This window comes from Stegostoma tigrinum, chromosome 3 (genome assembly GCF_030684315.1).
Source record: "Stegostoma tigrinum isolate sSteTig4 chromosome 3, sSteTig4.hap1, whole genome shotgun sequence".
Taxonomy (NCBI): domain Eukaryota; kingdom Metazoa; phylum Chordata; class Chondrichthyes; order Orectolobiformes; family Stegostomatidae; genus Stegostoma; species Stegostoma tigrinum.
Window position 1 is genome coordinate 130800658 of NC_081356.1, and position 26166 is coordinate 130826823.

Consider the following 26166-nt stretch of genomic DNA (forward strand, 5'->3'; position numbering starts at 1 on the left):
CCAGTTGATGTGAGCTGCATGCAGTCATCACTCATTGACAGGAAAATATTGTTGCTCAACATGTAAACAGTTCATTTGTATTCAGGAAAGAAATGTAGCTTGTTTGTTTGATTTCAATTTGCCTTTGGATTCTGTAAATAAATGTTTCTGTTGGCATTGTTTGATGGCTTCCTGTGACGGCTTACAGTGAGCAACGATAAGATGCTGGTCTACTGTAGACGTTGAGAAGAGGGATGTACCTGTGAATCATTGATTTGTGTGGCCTGGTGCTTCAATGGCATTTGGGTTTTGAATGAACTGTTGCATATAAACATAATTGTCAGCCATTCCATCTCTGTGCTGTGAGAAGTGCGGATTTGAGGTGATGGTACCATTATGTTGACAGTGAATTTCAACTTTGGAATGCGAGGCTTGACTAGGTGCATGGCCACAGTTCCAAGATACTATTGCCATCAGGCATGCCAGTCCAATCTGGGATATCCTGGTAGTAATGAGCTCTTCCGACTGTGGTGATTGGTAAAATCAGGCTAGTATTGGACGAACTGGACACCACAGCGGTGGATGAGTAGTTAATGAGATAAGCTTGGGATGATAGAGTTAGAAAACCCACAAATGCTCAGGCAGTGAAGCCCTCCATAAACCCCAACCCAACAAAATTGATACAGCCAAAATATCTTAAAATTTGGCCAGTACCATAGCAGTGTGCAAGTGAGGTCTTTGACACAGTAGTAACAACAGTGCCTCTGAGTCAGAAATTCCAGGTTCAATCCAGGACTTGATGGTTAAAGAAGGTGCATTGATAATGTGACCAAGCAGGTTAAGGATCAATCTGTAAATTCTGATATGCCAATGACTGGCAGTAAAAGGAGAGTTTCCTGGTCAATTAATCTGGAGTGGTGCCCCTCTTCAGCAACAGGCTAATAGCCAGGAAAATCTAACAATGGAATCAAATGCTTTGTCAGCTTTATACCCCACTAGGGATGAGGAGAAACAAATTTGCACAAAGCCTTGCTAAGAAGATAGACAAAAATTGTGTCCACACCCATCTGATTTCATGTAATGCATCCTTTCAATTTGGAAGCAAAGCAGAAAATGCTGGAATGCTCAGAAGGTCAGTATCTATGTGCAGTTGGGGAGAGACAATGATAAGGGATTAAACACAGGGTTGAGAACGCTAGCAGTTTCTGTGCATCAGTGTGAAACAGAGTTAACATTTTAGGCCTTTCATCAAAATGTCGTAAATTCTGCGGTGCATATTAAAACAGTAATAGACTCTACTTAGTAAACTGAAATTAGATATTTATTGAGAAGATCATTTCATGGTGTTTTGTAACAATGTATGTTATAACATTACTTAAAGTACAGGTTTTATTTGGAGTCGTTTTTGGGAAATATCCTCGGTGAGTATCCCATCCCACTCCACTGAGCACCACTGTACTAGGACGCTTTCTGAAGTTTAAGCAGCCGGACCTTGTTTTCACGACTGTCTTCCATGTTCTTCCACCAATGTATTTCCTTTGATTTCTAGGCAGAATTGTATACAAACATTCCATTAGACTAATAAAATGTGAGTTCTATCCCCAAGGGATTGACATATTTTTGTTGCATTCTTTATCAAGATTAGGAGAAGTGTTAATCCTGGATTGGAATTCATTGTGATCAGTGAGAACGAGGGTGAAAGGAAGATAACTAAAATGTACGTGTTTGCAAAATACATGAAGTAATAGTGTTAATTCCTGCATATTTTACAGACGCTAAAAAACAGTACAAAAGTCAAAACACTAGATGGTGCTGCTGGAAAGATTAAATGATCCTCTTTGCTTCCAGCCTGGAAAAGATGAGCGTTGCCAGAAGAAAAACACAAACCACAGATAACTCAAAATGTCAACAACAGCCAGTTATGAACACCTACCACAGCAGTGTCAGGGTGTTCAAGCGGTTGTCTCCTACCTGGACTACTGTGAGTGACCTTCTAGCGCTTTTATTTTTCTTTCAGGTTTCCAGCGTACACAGTGTCTTCCTTTCATTTTAGTGGCATTTGTATCTCTGGTTTGGCAATTAGAAGCTGTTTGTTTTGACTCTTTGTGGATTCATGAGACAATGGTGCCAGAATGCAGGGGAGAAAACAGCAGGGGGAGAAAGCACCTCAAATCAGAAGGTCTGATAAGGTCAACTAACAAAAACAGTAGATGACAACAATGATATTTAGACAACCAAAGCACAGTCACATAGACATATTTTAGGGCGACTTCTTAAGGAAGAGGAGTAAGTAACAAAACTGAATGTTATTCAGTGTGACTGAAGCTTGAAGAATGACTCAGTGGGAAGCAAGTTATAAATTGAAGCCAGAAGAGCAGGGATCTGTGTGCTGACTCATGCAGCTGGCAAACATTCAGGTGGAACAAGTTCACGAGAGAATTGCAGGCAGATCTTGGAAATGTTACGTTATTTTATGTCAATCTTTCAAGGTGGCAGCAAGGTGAGAGTTGAAATGCAAATGGAATCTTTGGCTTTATTAACAGCAGAATGGAGATCAAAAGCAAGCAAGTTGCAGTTTATAAAACAATGAATAGGCCTCCGGCAGCAAGAGAACTGTGTTCAGTTCTGGGCACTACACTTCAGACAAGATGTCAAGGCCTTGCAGGGGATGCAGAAAGGATTTACCATGAAGCTCCAGAGTTGAAGGACAACAATAATGTGGACAAGACTGGAGAAGGTGGGGCTGTTCTTCTCACAAAATGGAAGGCATTAAGATGAGATTGGATTTGATGGGTTCAGAAACTTCATTATTTTGATCAAAGTCAATAAGGGGAATATGCTTCCAATAACAGATGAGTTTTTAACCAAAGGACAGAGATTTGAGTTGACTGGCAAGAGAACTCTAGATGACATGAGAATCTTTTTGTATCGAGATACTTGTGATCTGGAATGAACTGCCTTAAAGTGAAGTAAAGGCTCTTAGTGGATCCCTTTGGATATCAGTTGTATGATATTGAACGAAAACATTTTAGTTTTGTACAAAAGTTAACTAATGCTGAATCTTAAATCTATTTTAATTCCTTCCATCAGAGCCAAACTGACTTCATGCTAGATTGTTATTAAAACCAGACTTATTTTGATTATTTTCTGGGTTGGACTTAATATTTCATTTATATACTTTGCCCCAATACCATTACCTTTAACTTTTGTTTAGTTAAAGTAATCAATAATGGTCCTGTTGGTTTTGAAAATAACTGTTGTAAGTTTCTGAAAGAAAGCACTTTCCATTTATTATCAAAAAGGTGTTCAAAGTGTATTACCCTATCTGCAAATGAACTTCTCAGAGACCTTTCTAGGTTTTTTTGAGTGTTCAGCTTTTGTATTTTGATCAGTTTATGATGTTCCCTTCTCTTTTCTTCAAGTTTCTTTTGAAGCTCCGCCAACTGCTGATTGTTTGCCACCAGTTTGGATGACTTAAGCTTTCTCAATTCTTCCTCTCTACAATGAAAAGAAAAGCGTATTCCTTTGATTATTTTTCACAGCTTTGGATTGATAGAAACCTGCCACTCGCTGACTGAATGCAAGCGCAACAAACATAATTTTGTAGTTATATAAAAATCAAAATATTGTTACTAATAACGAAATTGCAAGTTTGAAATAACAGAAAATGCTGTAAATATATCTTGGGTTAGACTGCATATATGGGGAGAGAAAATAAGTTAATGTTTAAGGTTGTTGACCTTTTGTCAGATCATTGACCTGAAAAGTTAAACTCTATTTATTATTCCAGTGATGCTGTCTATCCAACAGAGTATTTCAAGTATTTTCTTGTCCTATTAAACAAAAACTGCAGTTGAATGTTAAGTCTAAGAGTGTACCTTATAGTTCATGCTCTTTCTAAAGAACTCACGAGTGTAAGGAGACATTGGGATAGGGCCAAGCCAAAAGGATGGGTTAAAAACAAGGCAAGGAAAAATTAGGAGAAGAAATGGTTTATCAATTTACAGTTACAACCTAGAAAACATACTTTGAACACGCACCTTTTTTGAGCACCATTTTGATAACGTACCTGTGCCTGATCTTTGCCTTCTTGCTCAAAGCTTCTCTGTGCAGTGAGATCTGCCGTAATTTATCCAAAAGAAGCTGCTCTTTTGCTTGTTTCTCGTTCAGGATCCGATCTCGTTTAACTTCTTCTGCCTTAATCTGTGCCTCCTTTAGCAGTCCCAAGCGTTCTCGTAACTCTACTATTGACATCTCATTCAAAAGGTTATGACCAGCTGGCTGAGATTCAATGACATGATTTCCAAGTGAGATTTGACTACATTACGCGAATGAATAGGTTTACTGAGGCAAATTCATAAAAGTTGGTCACTAATAGTCATTGAACAATGATGGGTGGGGTTGGGGTGTGGGGGTGAAATGAGAAAATTATAGAAGTACCATCTAAGTTTTCCTAAGTAAAAATCTCATTTGGCATTTACACTAAAATTACAGGTAATATTGTTAGTGCACATAGAATTAAATAAAGTGATTAATGTTCACCTTTGCTCTGTTGACAATAACCTGAATCTGATTGACATTGTTAAAGAGTTTGCACAATTTTTGTTCATCGGTCGTAATGGAGTGAAAATCAAGTGAGTTCTGTGATAAGCTGTTGAATCACTCCATCAAGGTGCTTCACCCCAGCAAAGTTGAAGTTACTCCCATTTCTTCCACAAGGGTTTGCATGGTTCAGCACAAAGTCTATTCTAATATTTCACCTATTGTAAGCCCTCCATTATTTTGTTTATTGATACACTCAGCTGAATCTTTCTGCACTCTATTCAACATGACAGTTTACTTTTTCTCCCATGATAAGAAGAAAGGATGTTAAAGGACATGGAAGGTGGAGTTCATGCCCAAATATTATTGAACTTAATACTGAATCCTGAGCAGATCCTTCTATGTCCTTTACCCATCTCCTGCACCCCAGGCCCTGTCATGACATTGGTTGCTTTCAGCACAACCAACTCATTTTCACCATTATCAGCTTTTCTTATGTAGCTTACAATCAATCATTCCCTTGTCTGCCAATTTTCTTTCTCTCTATCTCTGGGTGCTCTGTCTCTCCCTATCCAATTACACGTTTTCCTTTCCACGCTCCCCCCCACCCCCCATCATCAGCATAAATACTTTTGTTAGCTACCATCAGTTCTGAAGAAGGGTTGCTGGACTTGAAACTTTAATTCTGTTTTGTCTCCACTGACGCTTCCAGACCTATTGAGTTTCTCCAGCAATTTCTGGTTTATTTGTTTTAAAAAGTTAAATTTGCGAATCATGAAGAGAATACAGTTTTGCAAAAAGGAAAGAAAATTTGGAGATAGTAAGAACTGCTGATGCTGGAGTCTGAGATACAACACAAAAACAAAGTTGCTGGAAAAGCTCAGCAGGTCTGACAGCATCTGTGCAGGAGAAAACAGAGTTCACGTTTCGGGTCCGGTGATTCTTCCTCAGGACTTTCCTCAGTGTGCTGAGGAAGGGTCACCAGACCCGAAACTTTAACTCTGTTTTCTCCTGCACAGATGCTGCAGACCTGCTGAGCGTTTCCAGCAACTTTGTTTTTATTCCTGATTTACAACATCCGCAGTTCTTTTGGTTTTTATCTGAGATAATACAGTGTGGAGCTGGAGAAACACAGCAGGCCAGGCAGCATCAGGGGAGCAGCAAAGCTGATGTTTTGGGTTGGGACCCTTCTTTTTTTTTCCTGAAGAAGGGTCCTGACCTGAAGTTAAAATAGTATCAGAGATAATGGGAACTGCAGATGCTGGAGAATTCCAAGATAATAAAATGTGAGGCTGGATGAACACAGCAGGCCAAGCAGCATCTCAGGAGCACAAAAGCTGACGTTTCGGGCCTAGACCCTTCATCAGAGAGGGGGATGGGGAGAGCGAACTGGAATAAATAGGGAGAGAGGGGGAGGCGGACCGAAGATGGAGAGTAAAGAAGATAGGTGGGGAGAGTGTAGGTGGGGAGGTAGGGAGGGGATAGGTCAGTCCAGGGAAGACGGACAGGTCAAGGAGGTGGGATGAGGTTAGTAGGTAGCTGGGGGTGCGGCTTGGGGTGGGAGGAAGGGATGGGTGAGAGGAAGAACCGGTTAGGGAGGTAGAGACAGGTTGGGCTGGTTTTGGGATGCAGTGGGTGGGGGGGAAGAGCTGGGCTGGTTGTGTGGTGCAGTGGGGGGAGGGGACGAACTGGGCTGGTTTAGGGATGCAGTAGGGGAAGGGGAGATTTTGAAACTGGTGAAGTCCACATTGATACCATATGGCTGCAGGGTTCCCAGGCGGAATATGAGTTGCTGTTCCTGCAACCTTCGGGTGGCATCATTGTGGCAGTGCAGGAGGCCCATGATGGACATGTCATCTAGAGAATGGGAGGGGGAGTGGAAATGGTTTGCGACTGGGAGGTGCAGTTGTTTGTTGTGAACTGAGCGGAGGTGTTCTGCAAAGCGGTCCCCAAGCCTCCGCTTGGTTTCCCCAATGTAGAGGAAGCCGCACCGGGTACAGTGGATGCAGGTTCACCTGCACATCTGCCAATGTGGTATACTGCAACTCATATTCCGCCTGGGAACCCTGCAGCCTAATGGTATCAATGTGGACTTCACCAGTTTCAAAATCTCCCCTTCCCCAACCGCATCCCTAAACCAGCCCAGTTCATCCCCTCCCCCCACTGCACCACACAACCAGCCCAGCTCTTCCCCCCCACCCATTGCATCCCAAAACCAGTCCAACCTGTCTCTGCCTCCCTAACCGGTTCTTCCTCTCACCCATCCCTTCCTCCCACCCCAAGCCGCACCCCCATCTACCTACTAACCTCATCCCACCTCCTTGACCTGTCCGTCTTCCCTGGACTGACCTATCCTCTCCCTACCTCTCCACCTACACTCTCTCCACCTATCTTCTTTACTCTCCATCTTCGGTCCGCCTCCCCCTCTCTCCCTATTTATTCCAGTTCCCTCCCCCCATCCCCCTCTCTGATGAAGGGTCTAGGCCCGAAATGTCAGCTTTTGTGCTCCTGAGATGCTGCTTGGCCTGCTGTGTTCATCCAGCCTCACATTTTATTATCCTGACCTGAAGTGTCAGCTTTCCTGCTCTTCTGATGCTGCCTGGCCTGCTGTGATCCTCCAGATCCACACTGTGTTATCTTAAAGAAAGTTATGACTTTTCTGCATGGTCGTCACAAATTCTGTAACTCAGAATGCCATGTCGACCAGGATCGTTCTGTGTCTGTGCTAGGATGCTCATCCAGCAACAACTACAGCTTCACGTGAAACTGTCTGAGACTCAGATGCTTGCCTGTTAAAAAAACTTGACTTGGGATATATGGTCCTATTTGCTGAAGCAAATGAGATCAAGAGCAGGGACTGTGGCCAAGTGGCCTATGGCCTAAGCAACTAGGGCCAACATATAATTGGTGAAATAGTTTCTGCAAGAAAGGCTTGATGGAATGCAAAAAAAGGCCATGGTTACCACAGGTTGAAAGCTAACAGGGACCAGACCAGATCTGTCTTGCACGTTGAAGAGGTTCAATCTGAGAGAAGTTCAAGATTTTTAGACAGATTGTAAAGCAAGTTAATACACTCTAAAATTACAAAGGTTTTTGATCAAATGGTCAGTGAAAGAATATTTCCTTTGTTTCAGAAATTGGTGATGGTGGGCCATTCATTTAATATTTGTCATGAAAGACTTTTCTTTACACTAAGTTGTTAGAGCTTGAAGTGCTTTGCTACAGAGAGATGTCTGAAGTGGCAATCTCTTTATATTGTGGAAATGAAAACGGGATTTTAAAAAATTGAAAAATGGAGGAAGACCAAGCTACGGGAGACGCAAGAGGATTTGTAGTGATATTGTGATGATTGAAAGCTGTTGACACCTGTAAAAATCTTTGATTCCAGTGGAGGTTATGCAGTTCAAGCAAACACATACACGCAGACAAAGACAAAACTTTTTCTATATTACATAGTATCTTTTTTCCGTAAATAATCATAAGGTTGATCTACTGCTTCTGACACTTTGGACGTACTTTGGCTAAATCCAGAAGTTTGTGTTTAAACGTTGGCATCATTTGCATTGCTCGGATTTCTCGGATCAGTTCTGATTTTTTCCTAATTTCTTCATTGGTCTTCTCCAAGGCTTGTTGAAGCAGTTCTTCTGTTTCCTTATTCAACTCCTTAGCTGAAAAAAAATCCGCAGGCATGTAAAATATCAGTATGATTTTTTCATGATCCTAGAAGAAAGCTGGTAATCATTGGAAGCTATTTTATCAGGTCTGTTAGTAAACAGAAGCCATATAATGTGCATTTACAAAATGCCAGTATACAAAATAATTGTGTGACATAGTAGTGATTATTTAAGTGGTGAGTCTCCACATTGGTACTTACATGAAAGAGATACAATGGCTCATAACTCTAAGTTAAAAATGTGCTGTCTCTTGTAGTAAGTTCTTAAGAAAAAAATTCCAAAGGACATTTCTGAAGTAAAAAATCCATACAATGGAAATTAAGTTCAAAAAAATGTCACTTCAAGAGGGAGGTCGTTGGAATGTTTCAATGGCTATCGAATTGTTTCTCCATCTCAAATCACTAAAGAGTGGACTTATACCTAGTTCTTGGCAACACAATAGGTCCTTCTCAGGTGCTTTCTATCACTACAGACTTCAAAATGGAAATTGTTCAAATTAATGACTTTGCCATTTGAAAAGCCAATTACTTCACCTAAAAATAAACCTGGAGTGATCACGCTCCCAGTTGTGAAGATTATTCACCACTTTGGACGTTTTTACAAGTTGAAATTATTAAATCAACTTTCCAGTATCTTATGGTTTAGAACTCTGAGAAGGAATTTCTGAGGAAAACTCCAGAAGGGAGTTTTGACGAAGGGGATGACAAAGAGAAAAGCTATATTCAAAACTATATACTGTTCTGCTGAAGGAAAATCGGTCATAAACTATTCTTTTGTCTTATCTGTAATTGTTTTAATCTTGGTACGTGTAATTTATTATAAAAATTTTGATCTTAATTTCCCTATAGGGGGACTTTAATAATAACTTGTAATAAATTAACCTTTAACCTATTTTTAAAAAAAGCTTTAAAAAGCCCAGCTGCTGGTCTACTTCAACTAATTAAGAACGGGTGCTTACAAGGTACATTAATCCACAGTTCACTGACCATGCGGTGGACATGCCTAGTGCTTGTGACATTACATTTTTACAGATAAAAACAGAAAATACTTGAAATTCTCAGCAGGTCAGGCAGCATGTGTGGAAAAAGAAATATTTAACCTTTAAGGTTTTTCATTAGAATTCTGCTTTACAATATTGTTCAATTAAATTCTGTTTTTATTATATAAGATTTTTGTATTTTTGCATGGTTTGGGAATTAAATTCCACAAGTTTATGAGGATATATTTTGTGAATACTGTAAAGTTTCTTCCTTTATGAAATCCACACTTTGGAGACTTGAGGACATAGTCTAGGATGACATTTGCAGCAGAGCATTGTAGAAGTGCTGCACCATTGAATCTCAGCTTTCTGATGATGTGTTAAACAGAAGCTCCTTCTTCCCTCACAGGTGCATATAAAAGAATGTATAAAGCAAATAAAGTGTTGTCAGCCCTGGCAGTGCTCATTGGGAAATTATAGGCACATTCCAGGATCATCCAGGATTCTTCTCTGAAGACACGCTTTTAACAGAAAACCTAATTTTGGAAATCTATTTCAAGGCCACTGACTCCCACAGCTACCTGGGACGACACCTCTCACCCACTTTCCTGCAAGAATGCGATCCCCTATTTCCAATTCCTCCACCTCTGCCTCATCTGCTTCCAAGATGGGGTGTTCCACTCCTATACATCCCAGATGTCCTCTTATTTCAAGAACTGCAACTTCCCTGCTTCAGTGGTCAAAAATGCTCTTGACTGTATCTCTTGGATTTCCCGCACCTCTGCCCTAACATCCCATCCCCTCAACAAAAACAAAGACGGGATCCCCCTTGTCCTCACATATCACCCCACTAACCACCATATCCAACGTATCATTCTCAGCCACTTCTGCCACCTACAATCCAACACTACAACCAAAGATATATTTCCCTCCCCACCCCTATCTGCCTTTTGTAGGGACTGCGCTCTCTGAAACTCCCTCATCAGCTCCACAATCCCCACTAACCCCACCATGCCTGGCATCTTTCCCTGAAACTGCAGGAGGTGCTACACCTGCCCTTACACGCCGCAACCCCCCCGCCCCACCTCCATTCAAGTCACCAAACAAACCTTTCACATCAGAGGTTCACCTGCACGTCTGTCAATGTGGTCTATTGAACTTTCCTGCTCCTCTGATGCTGCCTGGTCTGGTGTGTTCCTCCAGCTTCACACTGTGCTATCTCTGACTCCAATCGGCAGTCCTTACTATCTCTGACTTTGTAATCCTTGTGTCTAGACATACCTTTTAATACTGCCAAATTCTTCTGCTGTACATTTTTTAACCTCTGTTTCTTCTGCCTTTCAAGTCACTTGCTAAATTTCTGTCTTCTGTTCCCCGCTCTGAATTTGCCATAGGTTCCTATCCCCCTCCTACTCTCGTTTAAACCCTTCCCAACAACACTAACATATCTCTCTGAAAGGACATTTATTTCAGGTAGAGACCATTTGCCTTGTACAGGTCTAACCTTCTCCAGAAGTGGTCTCAATGGTCCAGAAATCTGGTGTCCTCCTTCCTATACCAACTATCCAGCTACATGTTGAATCAGTCAGTCAATCTCCTGTTTCTATGCAGACCAGCACATGGGATTGGAAGGAACGTAAAGTTACTGCTATTGAGGTCCTGTATTTCAATCTCCAACCTAGTTCCTTGAAATTTGCTTTCAGAACCTTATCCCAATTCCCACTTCAGTCAGTAATAGTAAATGGACTACGACCTCTGGCTAATTACACAACATAATGCTTATAATACTGACAGCTATAATCAATGAGCCTCGGTGAGAGTCATGGACAGTGCTAGAGTTATGATAAGTATTGGCCCATTGACTGTGAGGTAGCAGAGAGAAGATGGTGGTATGTACCCTTGCAGAATGCAGAAAATCACTGACCCTCTTCCTGCACCGCTGAGTATCCTGCACAGCACTGACCTAGGCTCCAATGTGAGACCAGGCTGACTTGATCTGACACTTTGACCTCCTGTGGCAGTTGACAGGAGAAAGGTCAACCCTTTTCTCAATCAGCCTGTCCAGCAGCACCTCCAGGACCCTGTCTGCAAGGAAAGTGAGTTTCGCCTTCCAGTAAGTCATGTCCTCAATGGTGACAGTCAATCACCACATTGTGAAGACCAGTCCTTAGCATACAATATCTAAAATCAATGGCAGATCCACTTTAAATTTGACACGAGTGGCAAGAATGCCAAAAGGGTCAAGCAGTGATTAGCACCTCCAGCTCTCCAGTCATGTGATTTCCTGTGAAAGATGCCTATGAGCTCAGTTCTAATGAGGTAAAGAGCGGAACATTGTGTGAGAAAAGCTGCTCTGAGCCATGGCAGACCAGGTACCATATTTCAACCTATGGCAACATGCTTGGGAATTTCCACAGCTCTTTGGGATGTAAAAATCTCACGTTAAGAGCCTCGAAAGGAAGTATGAAGCACATAGCATTCCACTTACTGAGCTTTATTTACACCACATACCCATCTTCTGTTTGTCTTCCTGTATTTTCAATTTTTGCTGCTTTGTGTTGTGACGCCCTTTTGACACCCGCTCCACCAGTTCTTTTGCCTCCTTCTTTTCCTGAAGTCGTTTCTCTGTATATTCCTGCATCATTTTTGCAACCTGAAATGTCACATGGTTCAGTTTTATTAAGAGACCTGAAGCAAAAACAGAAATTGCTGGAAAAACTCATTAGGTCTGGCAGCATCTGTGGAGAGAAAGCAGAGTTAATGTTTCAGGTCCAGTGACCCTTCTCCAGAACTGATTTGAGTAAAATTAGTGTGATTTGATCAAATCAGCAGATTTGATTTTTAAAAAAATCTGTGTTTGAGGAGTGCTGAGTGATAGCATTTTTAGAAGTTCATTTTTGTTGTACCTGGAACGACTGGATTTTATAAATCCTGAAGCAGGGTCCAGACCTGAAATGTCAAATTTCCTGCTCCGTTGATGCTGCCTGGCCAGCTGCATTCCTCCAGCTCCACGCTTTGTTGTCTATGGATTTTATAAATGACTCTTGCATTACAGACATGGAGGAATTTCAGTTTCTCTATGCTGGTTAGTAAATTAAGAAATCAGCACTTGCAGATTCAGACACTGAAGCATACTTAAATATTTTAGTGAGAAATAAGAATACTAACTTAAAATTATTGGCAGGAGTTATTGAGTGCGCAATTTAGAGCGGGATCATTTCTGAAGAAGGGTCCCAAACAGATTTCCTCCTCCTCTGATGCTGCCTGTCCTGCTGTGCTCCTCCAGCTGCACACAGTGTTATCTCTGACTCCAGCATTGGCAGCTCTTGCTGTCTCTGACAGTGTGGAATCTTCCCTTCCTGAGCAGTCAAGATGATAGGAGGGGAAAATAATTGGGTGCATTAGTGTTAGGGAGATCCCTGGTCACTAATTGACAACCTTCTAGATGTCTGATTAGCACAAGGTCTGGCAGGCTTTCAGGTTTGTGGTGGAAGGAATTGTCCCAGAGCATAAATGTTGGTTGTTGTCTTAAGTTTGCATTTTTGCGAATTGTCTTGATGGGTGCAAGACACAGCTTTGACAAAATGAGTGTCTGTTCAGCAATAAAATTAAATAACAAGAGAAATGATTGTGCATGATGGAAGAAGATAACAATATAAGTAGAGAAATAGAAGGTATTTTGAGAGGAGCAATGAATGGACAAAAGTTCACACATGACCAACAGCTGTTGTCTATGCACAAAAAAATCGCTAGAAAAGAGTAAAAATATGGGGCAGAGGTAAACATGTGAAATTGTCGAACTGAATGGTGAACTCAGATTTTTATTTCCCTTTTCTTGCGTATTGTAGGAAATACCCACAAAGTTCCAAAATGCTCGCTAGCTTAACATAGTGCAACAAAGTAACTCCATACCTCCTCTTTCTGCTGAGCTGCTTTTCTCTTGTTCTCTTCAATTCTCGCTTCCCGTGCCAAGATTGCATCTTCCAAGAGAATCTTTCCTTCAAGACAACGACGCTGTGCATCTGTCAGCTGTTGTTCCATTAGCTCACTGTCCTTTTTCTTCAGCATTTCTTCAAATTTGGAAGGATCATAACCTCCTTCAATTAGATTATCAATTCTGGAATGGCCATATCAGAAACAGTTGTTAAGGTTTTTATGGTTGTTGTTTTTACTATTAGAAGTTGGCTTTGCACTACAGTATGAATTTCTTTAAATGATATTTGATTTTCTTCAACTATACCACTGTTCTATTTAGATCACATGGTTTAACTACCAAGGCTGATGTCAACTGACCTACTTCCAGAAAGCCTCACCATAGAACTATGGACATTTACAGTTACTGAAAGAAAATCCGAAAGAATTGCGAATGCTGTAAATCAGGAACAAAAACAGAAGTTGCTGGAAAAGCTCAGCAGGTGTGACAGCATCTGTGAAGAGAAATCAGAGTTAATGTCTTGGATCTGGTGACACTTCCTCAGAACAGATGGTAGCTAGGAAATTACTGTTTTTTTATGCAGAAGATAGAGTGGGTGGAGCTAAGGTGTAAATGGTAGGTGGGGATCAAGCCCAAAGAGAGAGAAGAACAGTTGGACAGACAAGGAATGGATAATGATGTGGCTTGGACAGTGAATAACTGTTCATGGAGACTGTTAGTGGCAAGCAATAGGTAGTGTGTAATGGCAGACTTTGTGATAACTGGGCCTGGTTTGTGAGGTAGGGGGCTCGGGCATGGGAGAGTTCAGGCCCTTATCCCCTCTCCCCACCTTATCTTCTGCATATTAACTAACATTTTCCTAGCTACCATCGATTCTGAGGAAGGGTTACCAACACAAAAATGTTAACTCTGATTTCTCTTCACAGATGCTGACAGATCTGCTGAGATTTTCCTGCAACTTCTGTTTGGTTCTGGTTTACAATTACATTCCTGTTAATTTTTGTTTTATCTTTTGTTTCAATTTTTTAATGTTTGACATTGTTGGCACTTGTTGCCATTATAAAAACACATATGTTAGCATCCTTCAATATCAATATCATTCCCCTTCATGTTTCCATAACCACCTCAAGAAAATGCTTGACTATGCTTGAGATATTTTTCTTTGTGTTAATGGCATTATGTGAATGTTCATGAATATTGTTATTTATTGCTGAAATTAATTTTAAAGGAATCTTCTATCAGCCAATTGATATTAACAAATTCGAAGGGTGTAAGGGTCAAATTGCTGGGTTAATCATAGAAATATCAGCACAGTAGGTTATTTGATCAGTTCTGCCAATTCACTTCTGAATATGCCTAATAAATTTGACTCTGCTACCCTTTAAGTTAATGCATTGCAGAACACAACAACTCACTGTGAAAATGTATTTTGCCTTTTGTGCCAATTGCCCTACATCTATGTCCGTGGGTTTGTAGTTCTCAATTCGCAATTTATTCAATTAGTATCATTTATAATTTTCAACAACTTCATCAATTTTCTTCATCCTATACCACTCTAAGGAAAACAACTGTCAATTGTGTAGTCTCTCGACATAACTTGCTTTGGAAAAACAGTTTTAAGCACCATTTGACTCTAACAATGACTGTGACATTAATAATTATTGCAACATTGCAGTGAAGCCCAATGCAAGCCTGAGTAAAGAGGATGCAGTGGTCCAGTGGTAATATCACTAGACTAGTAATCCAGAACACCAGGCTAATTATGTTCTGGGGAACACGGTTCAATTCCACCAATGTGAATTCTGTAAAAATCTGGAATAATAAATCTACATTAATTGCAGCTTTTTAAATACAAGGACATGGTTCATGGTGTTATTAATGAAAGAAAATCTGCCTACATGCAATGTGGTTGACTCTTAAATGCCCTCTGGGCAATTAGGGATAAAAAATACATGCTGGCTATCCAACAATGTCCATATCCCATGAATGAATAAAAAGAGGTATCTCATCTCTCAGTGTGGTACTGCGCAGCCCCTCCCCCAACATTTCACCTCAGCATCTTCAGATCATGCACTCTCATTCTGTCCTCCATTTTAATTTCTAACTCCATGAAATGCCAGTCGGTGTCTTTTTTACATGATTTACTTTCAGAGAGAGCTGTCCTTTAATCTGCCATTAACACTTATTTTGTTTTGTTTTCTTACAACAATAATTACCAATCATTTTGCCTTTTCTTCATAAGCATTTTTGATTTATTAGTATTTCTCACCTCGAACGTACCGCTTTTGTTTTCAACACATTTCACTCTCTTTCCTCACCATTTCTACCTGTCTTCAGGTAGTGTAGTTCCCTAATGTCCTTTAGAGAAAGAAACTGTTGGTTTTACCTGGTCTGGTCTACATGTGACTCCACACCCACAACAATATGGTTGACATTTATCTGCCCCCTGGGCAATTAGGGAGGGGCAATAAATGCAGACCTAGGCAGCAAAACCCTCATCCATTGAATTAAGAAAATTCTGTAAGAGAATCACATTGGACCCAAATCGAAGAGTAGAACATCGAAGCTAATGTCTGGATTATCACTTGAGCAACATGCCAATTTGTACAGGTTGCGGAAGATTAATAAAATTAGTGTGTGGCTCAAAGACTGGGGGGGATGGTTCTGGTTCATGGGAACTTCCACTCATACTGGGGAAAGTGGGGACTGCAGCACCTTTGATATGGTCGACACCTGAATCATGCTGGACCCAAAGTTCTAGCAACCGTACAGCTGGCAGAAATAGCGAGGGCCTTAAGATAAACAGAGGGGAGAAGGGATCAATATCATATTGGGACAGATATTGTGAATCAAAGATAGAATCAAGATAAGAGGTGAAAATAGAAACATGCAAAATGAAGGTCAGAGAACTGCAGGAAGGGACAGATAAATCTGAGAATACAGCAACAGTCAGGACTAGGTGTTACAAAGATTAAAAAGACTGTATCCAAATGCATGTAGAATTCATAATGAAGTAAACGAATTGACAGTACACATTGAAGTAAATAAATACAATCTGATAGCCATTGAGAGATGTGACAAGGATTGGATTCTGAATATTAACAGGGTATATGACATTCAGGAAGAATAGGAAACTGCATAAAGGTGAAGAGGTAGTCAAGAGGTAATTACTGTTAATCAAGGCTAGCATTGGTGCAATTGTTAAAGATGACTGGGAGATCCACACGGAGAATTGGTTTGGGTGAAAATGAGGAAAAGTAGGGGAAAGAAGTCGCGAATAGGGGTGATCTATAGGCCACCCAGTAGTAACCACAAAGCATACAGTAAAAGCTAGTCAGTGCTTGTAATGAAGGGCGAGTAATAATCATTGGTGATGTGAATATACATAAGAACAGGATAAAACAGTTTGACAAGGAAAGCCTGGATGAGAACTTCATAGAATGCTTTCAAGAGTTCTTACAGCAGCATGTGCTGGAAGCAACTGGAGAAGGTTATACTAGATTTGACAAAAAAAACAAAAGAACTGTGGATGCTGGAAATCAGAGACAAAAACAGAAATTGCCAGAAGAACTCAGCAGGTCTGGCACCATGTGTGGAGAGAAAGCAGAGTTAATGTTTTGGATCAAGTGACACTGGGTTGTAGTTTTGAAGAAGGGTCACTGGACCTGAAACATTCACTCTGCTTTCTCTCAACAAATACTGACAGACCTGTTGAGTTTTTGCAGCATTCTCTGATTTTGTTTGCACTAATCTTGGTCTTGTGTAATGTTACAGGATTAATTATTAGCCCAGAATGAAGACACCTCTATGTAGCAGAATTTTGCATTTAATTCAAGAGGAAGAACAGCAAATGTAAAACTCATGTTTTGATATTAAATGAATTAAACAAGGATTGTGTACAAAGGCCAAACTATCTATAGTGGGATACTAGACTAGGGGATAAATTACTCTGGGTACACCTACAGCTCATGGACTGCAGCAGTTTAAGAATGCAGCTCCCTCCCACCTTCTCCAGGGCAATCCAATGGGACAAATCCAACCCAGCCAATTATTACCCGATCAGACTACTCGCGGTTATCAGTAAAGTGAAAGAGGGTGTCATCAACAGTGCTGTCGAGCATCATCTGTTCAGCAGTAATTTGCTCACGGTTGCCCAATTTGGATTCTGCCAGGACCACTCAGTTCCTGACATCATTACAGCCTTGGTTTAAACATGGACAAAAGCGCTGAATTCTAGCGGTGCGGTGAGAGTGACAGCCTGTGACATCAAAACTGCATTCAGCCAGTGTGGCATTAAGGCACCTCAGCAAAATTGGAATCAATGGAAATTGAGGTGGGAGTGGGAAATTCTCTACTGGTTGGACTTATACCAGGCACATAGAAAGATGGTTGTGATTGTCATCACCTTAGTTCCAGGACATCTTTGCAGGAGTTCTTCAGAGGGTGGCACTGTGACAGAATGGTTAGCACTGCTGTCACGCTGTGTCAGGGACCTGGGTTTGATTCCAGCCTTAGGTGACAGGCTGTGTGAAATTTGCACATTGTCCCCATGGGTTTCTTCCCACTGTCTGAAGATAGCAGGTTGGGTGGATTGGTCATGCTAAATTGTCCCACAGTGTCCAGGTATGCGCGGGCAAGGTGAATTAGTCATGGGAAGTGCTCAGTTATAGTGAAAGAGCAGGGGTGGGTCTGATCCTCTTTAGAGGATCAATTCCAACTCAATAGGCCGGATGGGCTGTCTCTACACATGAGGGTTTCTGTGATTCTAAAATAGTGTCCTAGGCCCAAACATCTTCAGCTGCTTTATCAATGACTTTCCCTCCATCATAAGGTAAGAAGCAAAGATGTTTGCTGATGTTTGCAGAACATTCAGCACCAGTCACGACTCGTCAGATACTGAAGCAGTACCTACTCAAATGCAAAAAGATCTGGACAATATCCAGGCTTGGGCTGACAAGCGGCAATTAACATTTGTACTACACATATGCCAGGCTATGGCCATCTCCACTAAGAGAAAATCTGACCACTGCCACTTGACATTCAATGGTGTTACCATCACTGAATACCCCTCTATCAACATCCTGGGGTTACCATTGAGCAGAAACTCGACTGGACTCACCACATGAACACAGTAGCTATAAGAGCAAATCAGAGGCTCGGAATACTGCAAAGAGTATCTCACCTCATGACTCGTCAAAGCCTGTCCACCAACTACAAGGCACAAGTCAAGAGTGTGATGGAATAATTCCCACTGCCCTGGATGGGTGTGCCTTCATAGATGCTGGGTCAAAATCTTGGAATTCCCTTCCTACAGGCATTGTGGGTCAATGTACAGTACTTGGACTGCAACAGACTGGAAAGTGGTAAATAGAACTATTCTATCCAAGGAGTGAGGGAGACAGAAAACCAGGGCCAGTTAACTTGATGTTTGTCATGGGGAAGGTTTTTCTGTGCAACACAGCAACAAACACAGATCTAAGTTCTATTTGAAAGACTGGTTGCAGCTGAGGAGCAGCAAACATAATCTGATTGCCAAATGTGCAGATCAAGGTATTTCATACCTGTTAGCGACTGTGTAAGTGGGATGTCAGCCTAGGATGTAACAAAGAACATAGAGAACAAAGAAAATTACAGCACAGGAACAGACCCTTCGACCCTCCAAGCCTGCGCTGATCGAGATCCTCTGTCTAAGCCTGTCATCTATTTTCTAAGGGTCTGTATCCCTTTGCTCCCTGCCCATCCATGTACCTGTCCAGATATATCTTAAAAGACACTAACGTGTCTGCATCTACCACCTCCGCTGGCAACGTGTTCCAGGCACCCTCCACCCTCTGTGTGAAGAACTTTCCACGCATATCTCCCATAAACTTTCCTCCTCTCACTTTGAACTCATGACCCCTAGTAATTGAGTCCCCCAGTCTGGGAAAAAGCTTTTTGCTATCCACCCTGTCTATACCCCTCATGATTTTGTAGAACTCAATCAGGTCCCCCGTCAATCTCCGTCTTTCTAATGAAAATAATCCTAATCTACTCAGCCTTTCTTCATGGCTAGCACCCTCCATACCAGGCAACATCCTGGTGAACTTCCTCTGCACCCTCTCCAAAGCATCCACATCCTTTTGGTATTGTGGCAACCAGAACTGTACACAGTACTCTAAATGTGGCCGAACCAAAGTCCTATACAACTGCAACATGACCTGCCAACTCTTGTACTCAATACCCTGTCCGATGAAGGAAAGCATGCCGTATGCCTTCTTGACCACTCTATTGACCTGCGTTGCCACCTTCAGGGAGCAATGGACCTGAACACCCAGATCTCTCTGTTCATCAATTTTCCCTAGGACTTTTCCATTTACTGTATAGTTTGCTCTTGAATTAGATCTTCCAAAATGCATCACATCACATTTGCCCAGATTGAACTCCATCTGCCATTTATCTGCCCAACTCTCCAGTCTATCTATATTCTGCTGTAATCTCTAACAGTCCTCTTCACTATCTGCTACTCCACCAATCTGCAAACTTGCTGATCAGACCACCTACACCTTCCTCCAGATCATTTACATATATCACAAACAACGTGGTCCCAGCACAGATCCCTGTGGAACACCACTGGCCACAGTTCTCCAATTTGAGAAACCCTCTTCCACTACTACTCTCTGTCTCCTGTCACCTAGCCAGTTTTTTGTCCATCTAGCTAGCACACCTGGACCCCCTGTGACTTCACTTTCTCCATCAGCCTGCCATGGGGAACCTTATCAAATGCCTTACTGAAGTCTTTGTATATGACATCTACAGCCTTTCCCTCATCAATCAACTTTGTCATGTCCTCAAAGAATTCTATTAAGTTGGTAAGACATGACCTTCCCTGCACAAAACCATGTTGTCTATCACTGATAAGCCCATTTTCTTCCAAATGGGAATAGATCCTATCCCTCAGTATCTTCTCCAGCAGCTTCCCTACCACTGACGAGAGGCTCACCGGTCGATAATGACCTGGATTATCCCTGCTACCCTTAAACAAGAGGACAACATTAGCAATTCTCCAGTCCTCTGGGACCTCAGCTGTGTTTAAGGATGCTGCAAAGATATCTGCTAAGGCCCCGGCTATTTCCTCTCTCACTTCCCTCAATAACTTGGGATAGATCCCATCCGGATTTGGGGACTTGTCCACCTTAATATCTTTTAGGATACCCAACACTTCCTCCCTCCTTATGCCGACTTGACCTACAGTAATCAAACATCCATCCCTAACCTCAACATCCATCATGTCCCTCTCCTTGGTGAATACCGATGCAAAGTACTCGTTAAGAATGTTACCCATTTTCTCTGACTCAGCGCATAACTTTCCTTCTTTGTCCTTAAGTGGGCCAATCCTTTCTCTAGTTACCGTCTTGCTCTTTATATTTGAATAGAAGGTTTTGGGAAAGGCTTTTGAAAAGACAATTCTGAGAAAGAAGATCCACAGTTCTTTCTTCAAATAACTTACGTTTGTTCTATGAGAAGGCGACCCAAAGTACAAATGAGGTTTGCGAAATTTTGGGTTTTTGAGCTGCAAAGCAGCGATAGCTGATCCCCTGGTACTTGCTGCTTGAATCAATCCTCTCCTCCTACCCTACTGCTCACCAAGGAAGTGACAGTTTGCAAGCCTCTAAATGAAATACATAGAAACAGAGACATAGAAGATAGGAACAGGAGGAGACCATTCAGCCCTTCGAGCCTGCTCCACCATTCTTCCACAATCGTGGTTGATCATCCAACTCGATAGCCTAATTCTGCTTTCTCCCCCAGAACCTTTGATCCCATTCACCCCAAGTGCCATTTCTAGCCACTTTTTGAATACATTCAATGTTTTGCCATCAATTACTTCCTGCAGTAATGAGTTCCACAGGCTCACCACGCTTTAGGTAAAGACATGTCTCCTCATCTTCACCCTAAATTGTCTGCCCTGAATCTTCATACTGTGACCCCTGGTTCATCTGCCATTGATTTGCCCACTAACCTAACCATGCTGAAGGATCTCTGCATGTTCATCACAGTTCACTCTCCCACCCAACTCGGTATCACCTGCAAACTTGGAGATGTTACATTTTGTTCTCTTCTCCAAATTATTAATATTTATTGTGAATAGCTGGCGTCCCAGCACTGATCCCTGTGGCACCCCACTAGTTACTTCCTGCCAATTTGAAAAGGACGCATTAATTCCCACCCTTTGTTTCCTCTCTGCCAACCAGTTTTCTATCCATCTCAATACACTTCCCCCAACCCCATGTACTTTAATCTTGCACACTAATCTCTTAGTGGGGCTTTGTCAAACACTTTCTGAAAGTCCAAATAATCTTCATCGCCTGGCTCCCCCTTGTCAACTCTACTAGTTACATCTTCATAGAATTCCAATAGATTTATCAAGCATAATTTCCCCTTCATAAATCCATACCGACTCTGTCTGATCCTGGTACTGCTTTCTAAATGCTCTGCTATAAAATCCTCGACAATGGATTCGAGAATTTTCCCCACTATCAATGTTAGCCTCATCGGTCTACAATTCCCTGTTTTCTCTCTACCTCCCTTTTTGAATACTCAAGTGACATTAGCCACCCTCCAAACTGCAGGGACTGTTCTCGAGTCTATAGAATACTGGAAGATGACTACGAATGCGTCCTCTACTTCTAAAGCTACTTCCCTAAGTACTCTGGGATGTAGGTTATCAAGCCCTGGGGACTTATCGGCCTTCAATCCCAACAATATTCCCAGCACCATTTCTCTACTGATATTGATCTCCCTCAGTTCTTCCATCTCAATAAATCTTGCATCCCCCAATAATTCTGGTATCTGATTTGTGTCCTCTTCTGTGAAGGCAGAGCCAAAGTATATATTCAGTTCCTTAGCCATCTCTTTGTCCCTTACTATACATTCACCCATTTCTGTCTGTAGGGGACCTACATTTGTCTTTACCAATCTCTTTCTCTTCACGCACCTATATAAACTCTTTGTGCTAGTCTTTACGTTCCCTCCAAGCTTACTTTCATACTTTATTTTCACCTTCTTAATCAACCCCTTGGTCCTTCTTTGATGAATTCTAAACTGCTCCCAACCCTCAGATATATTATTTTTCTTGGCCAATCTGTATGCTTCTTCCTTGGATCAGATACTATCTCTAATTTCCTTTGTAAGCCATGAATTGGCCCTCTTACCCTTTTTTTTTGCAATAGACAGGAATAAACAGATATTGCAATTCCCCCATGCATTCCTTAAATTGCCTATCCAGTGTCATCCCTTTAATAAACTCTCCCAATCCATCAGGGCCAACTCACGGCTCATATCCTTGTAGTTTCCTTTATTAAGGTTCAACACCTGAGTCTCCAAATCATCAACCTCGCTCTCCAACTTGATAAAAAACAATTTGATCATGTTATTGTCGGTCTTCCCCAAGGGGTCTCGCACAGCTAGATTGGCAATGATTCCCTTATCATTACACAGCACCCAGTCTAAGATGGCCTCCTCTCTCATTGTTTCCTCCACACATTGGTCAAGAAAACCATCCCGTAAACACTCCGGGAATTCCTCTGCTATGGCACTGTGGCTATTATGACTTGCCCAATCTATGCGCAGATTAAAATCACTCACGATCACCGATATTCTCCTATCACATGCATCTCCAATTTCCTGTTTAAAGTCATTTGCGACATCACCATTCCAGTTTGGGGGTCTATACATGACACCTACTAATGTTTTTTGCCCTTTGGTATTTCTCAACTCTACCCATACAGACTCCACATTGCCAGAGCTAATATCTTTTCTCACTATTATGTTAATTTCCTCTGCCACCGTTTCCTTGTTGCCTGTCCTTCCTCAATACTGAATATTCTGGGATATTCACTTCCCATCCTGATCAGCCTGCAGCCATGTCTCTGTAATCCCAATTATACCATACCTATTTACATCTATCTGCATGATTAGTTCATCCACTTCATTGCGGATGCTCTGTGCATTAAGGCACAAAGCCTTTAAGCTTGTACTTGTTTGTCCCCTCCTTGTTTTTCTCCTTGGCTCTGTTTGAATCTTGTCCTTGGTTTCTCAGCCTGTCACTTTTCTTATTTCCTTTTTTAGCATTTGTTTTCGACCTTGCTGCCTTATTCTCTGATTCTTTACGTAGGTGCCCATCCCCTGGCATGTTAGTTTAAACCCTCTGCAACCGCTCTAGCAAAAACTCCCCCTAGGACATCAGTCCCATTTCTGCCAAGTGTAACCTGTCCAATTTGTACAGGTCCCACCTCCCCTAGAACTGGTCCCAATGCCCCGACACCATCTCTGCAGGCACATATTCATCTGGTATATTCTGTCGTTTCTCCTCTGATGTGGCACCGGTAATAACCCTGAGATCACTACCTTTGAGTTCCAATTTCTTAACTTTCTTCCTAGCTCCCTTTAGGCCACCATCCTTTTATTCACCTATGTCGTCTTGGGACAAATTTTGGAAGGAAATCTGCACAGCGACAATCGTAACTGAACTGTTTTTTGCAAACAAAACAGAAAAAAAATCTCAGCAGGTTTGGCAGCATCTGTGGCGAGAAATCAGAGTTAACAGTTCAGGTCCAACAACCCTTCTTAACTCAATGCCACATCTCTTCCAGGAAAGCCCACTTTGAAGAAGTTCTGCTCCTCTCCCTGACAGGATTTCTGTTAATAAGGGCACTGAACTCAAAATGTTCTCTCTGTTTTTTCTCCACTGATGCTGCCAGACTGGCTGAGCTTTTCCACCAATTTCTGTTTTTGTTCTTGATTTACAGCATCCGCAGTCTTTTTGGTTTGAATTTAACAAGTGATTGGTTAGTAACATTGGAAATGCCAGATGGGAAAACAGTAAGATCCATCAATTCTATCTTTCCACAACTGTATAATCACATGTTATAATAATATAATGGAATCTTTAACAAACTGTAGCAATCCAGCTTCCTCAGTGCATAACAGAGTTTCCAGCTGTGTTTGGACATATTCCTAATCTACCACCTCCAGCTACCCTGTCAGGACTGCATCCAAATGCAGCAGCTTCAGAGTCAGCTTAAACAGGGTAGAAGGTGAGCTGGAGCTGCTTCTATCCTGTTTCTACCACAGGTAGGAAATTAAAGTTATCCCTAAGTGTCATAATTTCAAACTGACTGAGATTTAATTGGACAGCATCATTATTTTTGATAGCAACTTCTAAACCTCTCTAGTTGGAACTGTGCCATACAAAGTGGGAAGGTCCCAGGTTCTGTGCTGAGTTTGCTGATTTTCCAGCCAAGTAACTTCTCCTTGGCTCTCCTAGTTTCAGAGGCAGAAAAAAAAGCCTGCATTTCTACTCCGAACTGCAATCCAATGATGAGGGTTGAAAATTTTGATTGAGCATATTTCTGAGAGGATAAATCACATGGCCTCTTATCTGCAACAACTCTATCCCAGTCTTTGATAGCTAAACAGTCTGTTCTCCACATAAGATCTTGCAAATTAGGTAAATTGTTCCAAAGTTTTTTTTTAATGACATAGGCTGGGATATTCCTTTTTTTTCAATCAATATCTGGGGAGTGGGCATCATCAAGAATGTCAGACCTCCTACTCCTACCAGCAAAAAAATTGCACCAGATCCAATACTATTCTGTCAGTTAAGTGGTGACCTTGCAGGCTGCCTGGCCAATCAGATCCCGGGACTTCAACGTCGCACCCCACCCAAAGCTGCTAGCGAATCACACACAGGTAGCTACTGCATACAGAATCTACTTGATGCACAGCAATGATGAAGACAGGGTCTAGCAAAAAGGTCAGGACTTGCTTGATACAGTGACTGAAAGGAGGTGGTACTCTCCTGTGCCAACCCACCTGATCATTTGTCCTTCCACTTCGAGGGAGGAGAAATAACCACCCGTAATTTTACTAAAGCTCCTCAGATATTTCAACACAGAGGCTCAGATTACTCTTCGCATTTTAGGGGTGGCAACGGCCGAGTGGTTCTGTCAGTGGACTGTTAATCCAGAGAGCCAGATAACATGTAGATGGTGGAATTTGAATTCAATAAAAATATCTGGAATTAAGAATCTACTGATGACCGAGAATCTATTTCCGATTGTCAGAAAAACCCATCTGGTTCCCTCATTTTCTTTAGGCAAGGAAACTGCCAGCCTTACCTGGCTTACATGTGACTCCAGACCTACAGCAATGTGGTTAACTCTGAACTGCCCTCTGGGCAATTAGGGATGGGCAATAAATGCTGCCTGGCCAGTGACACTCTGCATCCCGTTAATGAATAAAAAACAAATTTGTTCATGTGATGTGAGCATCATTGTCTCAGCCATCATTTATTGCCCTGAGGGCTGCGAAGAGCTAACCACACTATTACAGTTCTTGAGTCACAGGATGGCAGATATTCTTCTCAAAACTGAAAGGTTGTTTCTCTTTGTAGGGCAGTCCAGGACCAGAGGGTGTAGACAAAGAAAATAGGAGCAGGATTAAGCCATTTGACCCCTTGAGGCTGCACCACAATTCAATATGCTCGTGGCTGATCATCCAACTCAGTTCCTGCTTTCTCCCCATACACTTTGATCCCTTTAGCCCCAAGAATGGTACATAACTTCTTCTTGAAAACATTCAAAGTGTTGGCCTTAACTGCTTTCTATGGCAGAGAATTTTTTGGGGAAAGAAATTTCACCTCATCTCAGGTCCTAAAATATTCTTCCTGGTATCCTTAGATTGTGATCCCTGTTTCTGGACTCCCCAGTCATCAGGGATATCCTTCCTGTGTTTACCCTGTCTAGTTCGGTCAGAATTTTATCGGTTTCTAGGAAATCCTCCTCATTCTTCTAACCACTAGTGAAAATAATCCTAACCAATCCAGTCTCTCTTTGTAAGTCAACCCTGCCATCCCAGGAATCAGTCTGGTATGCCTTCATTTGCACTCCCTCCACAACCAGACCATCATTCCTCAGTTAAGGAGACCAAAACTGCATACAATACACCAGGTGTGGTCTCACCAGGGCCCTTTACAGTAGTAGCAAGCCATCCTATCTCCTGTACTTGAGTCCTCTCAT

The 26166-nt window shown here is 41.8% G+C and overlaps 1 protein-coding gene across 12 annotated transcripts in view; it reads right to left on the reverse strand.

Moving 5' to 3' along the window:
• Positions 1 to 1308: 1308 nt before the first annotated feature.
• The window catches only part of cfap99 (cilia and flagella associated protein 99), a 152406-nt gene continuing 127548 nt past the window's right edge, over positions 1309 to 26166 (reverse strand). For 10 of the 12 annotated variants that reach the window (XM_059644914.1, XM_059644908.1, XM_059644904.1 and 7 more), the window contains 5 exons: positions 13087 to 13291; positions 11686 to 11827; positions 8038 to 8189; positions 4049 to 4260; positions 1534 to 3477 (listed from right to left, as the gene is read on the reverse strand). In XM_059644914.1, coding sequence (XP_059500897.1) covers positions 3150 to 3477; positions 4049 to 4260; positions 8038 to 8189; positions 11686 to 11827; positions 13087 to 13291 — 1039 coding nt within the window. In that variant the 3' untranslated portion in view covers positions 1534 to 3149. The other 2 variants (XM_059644911.1, XR_009445616.1) reach the window with 2 other exon arrangements.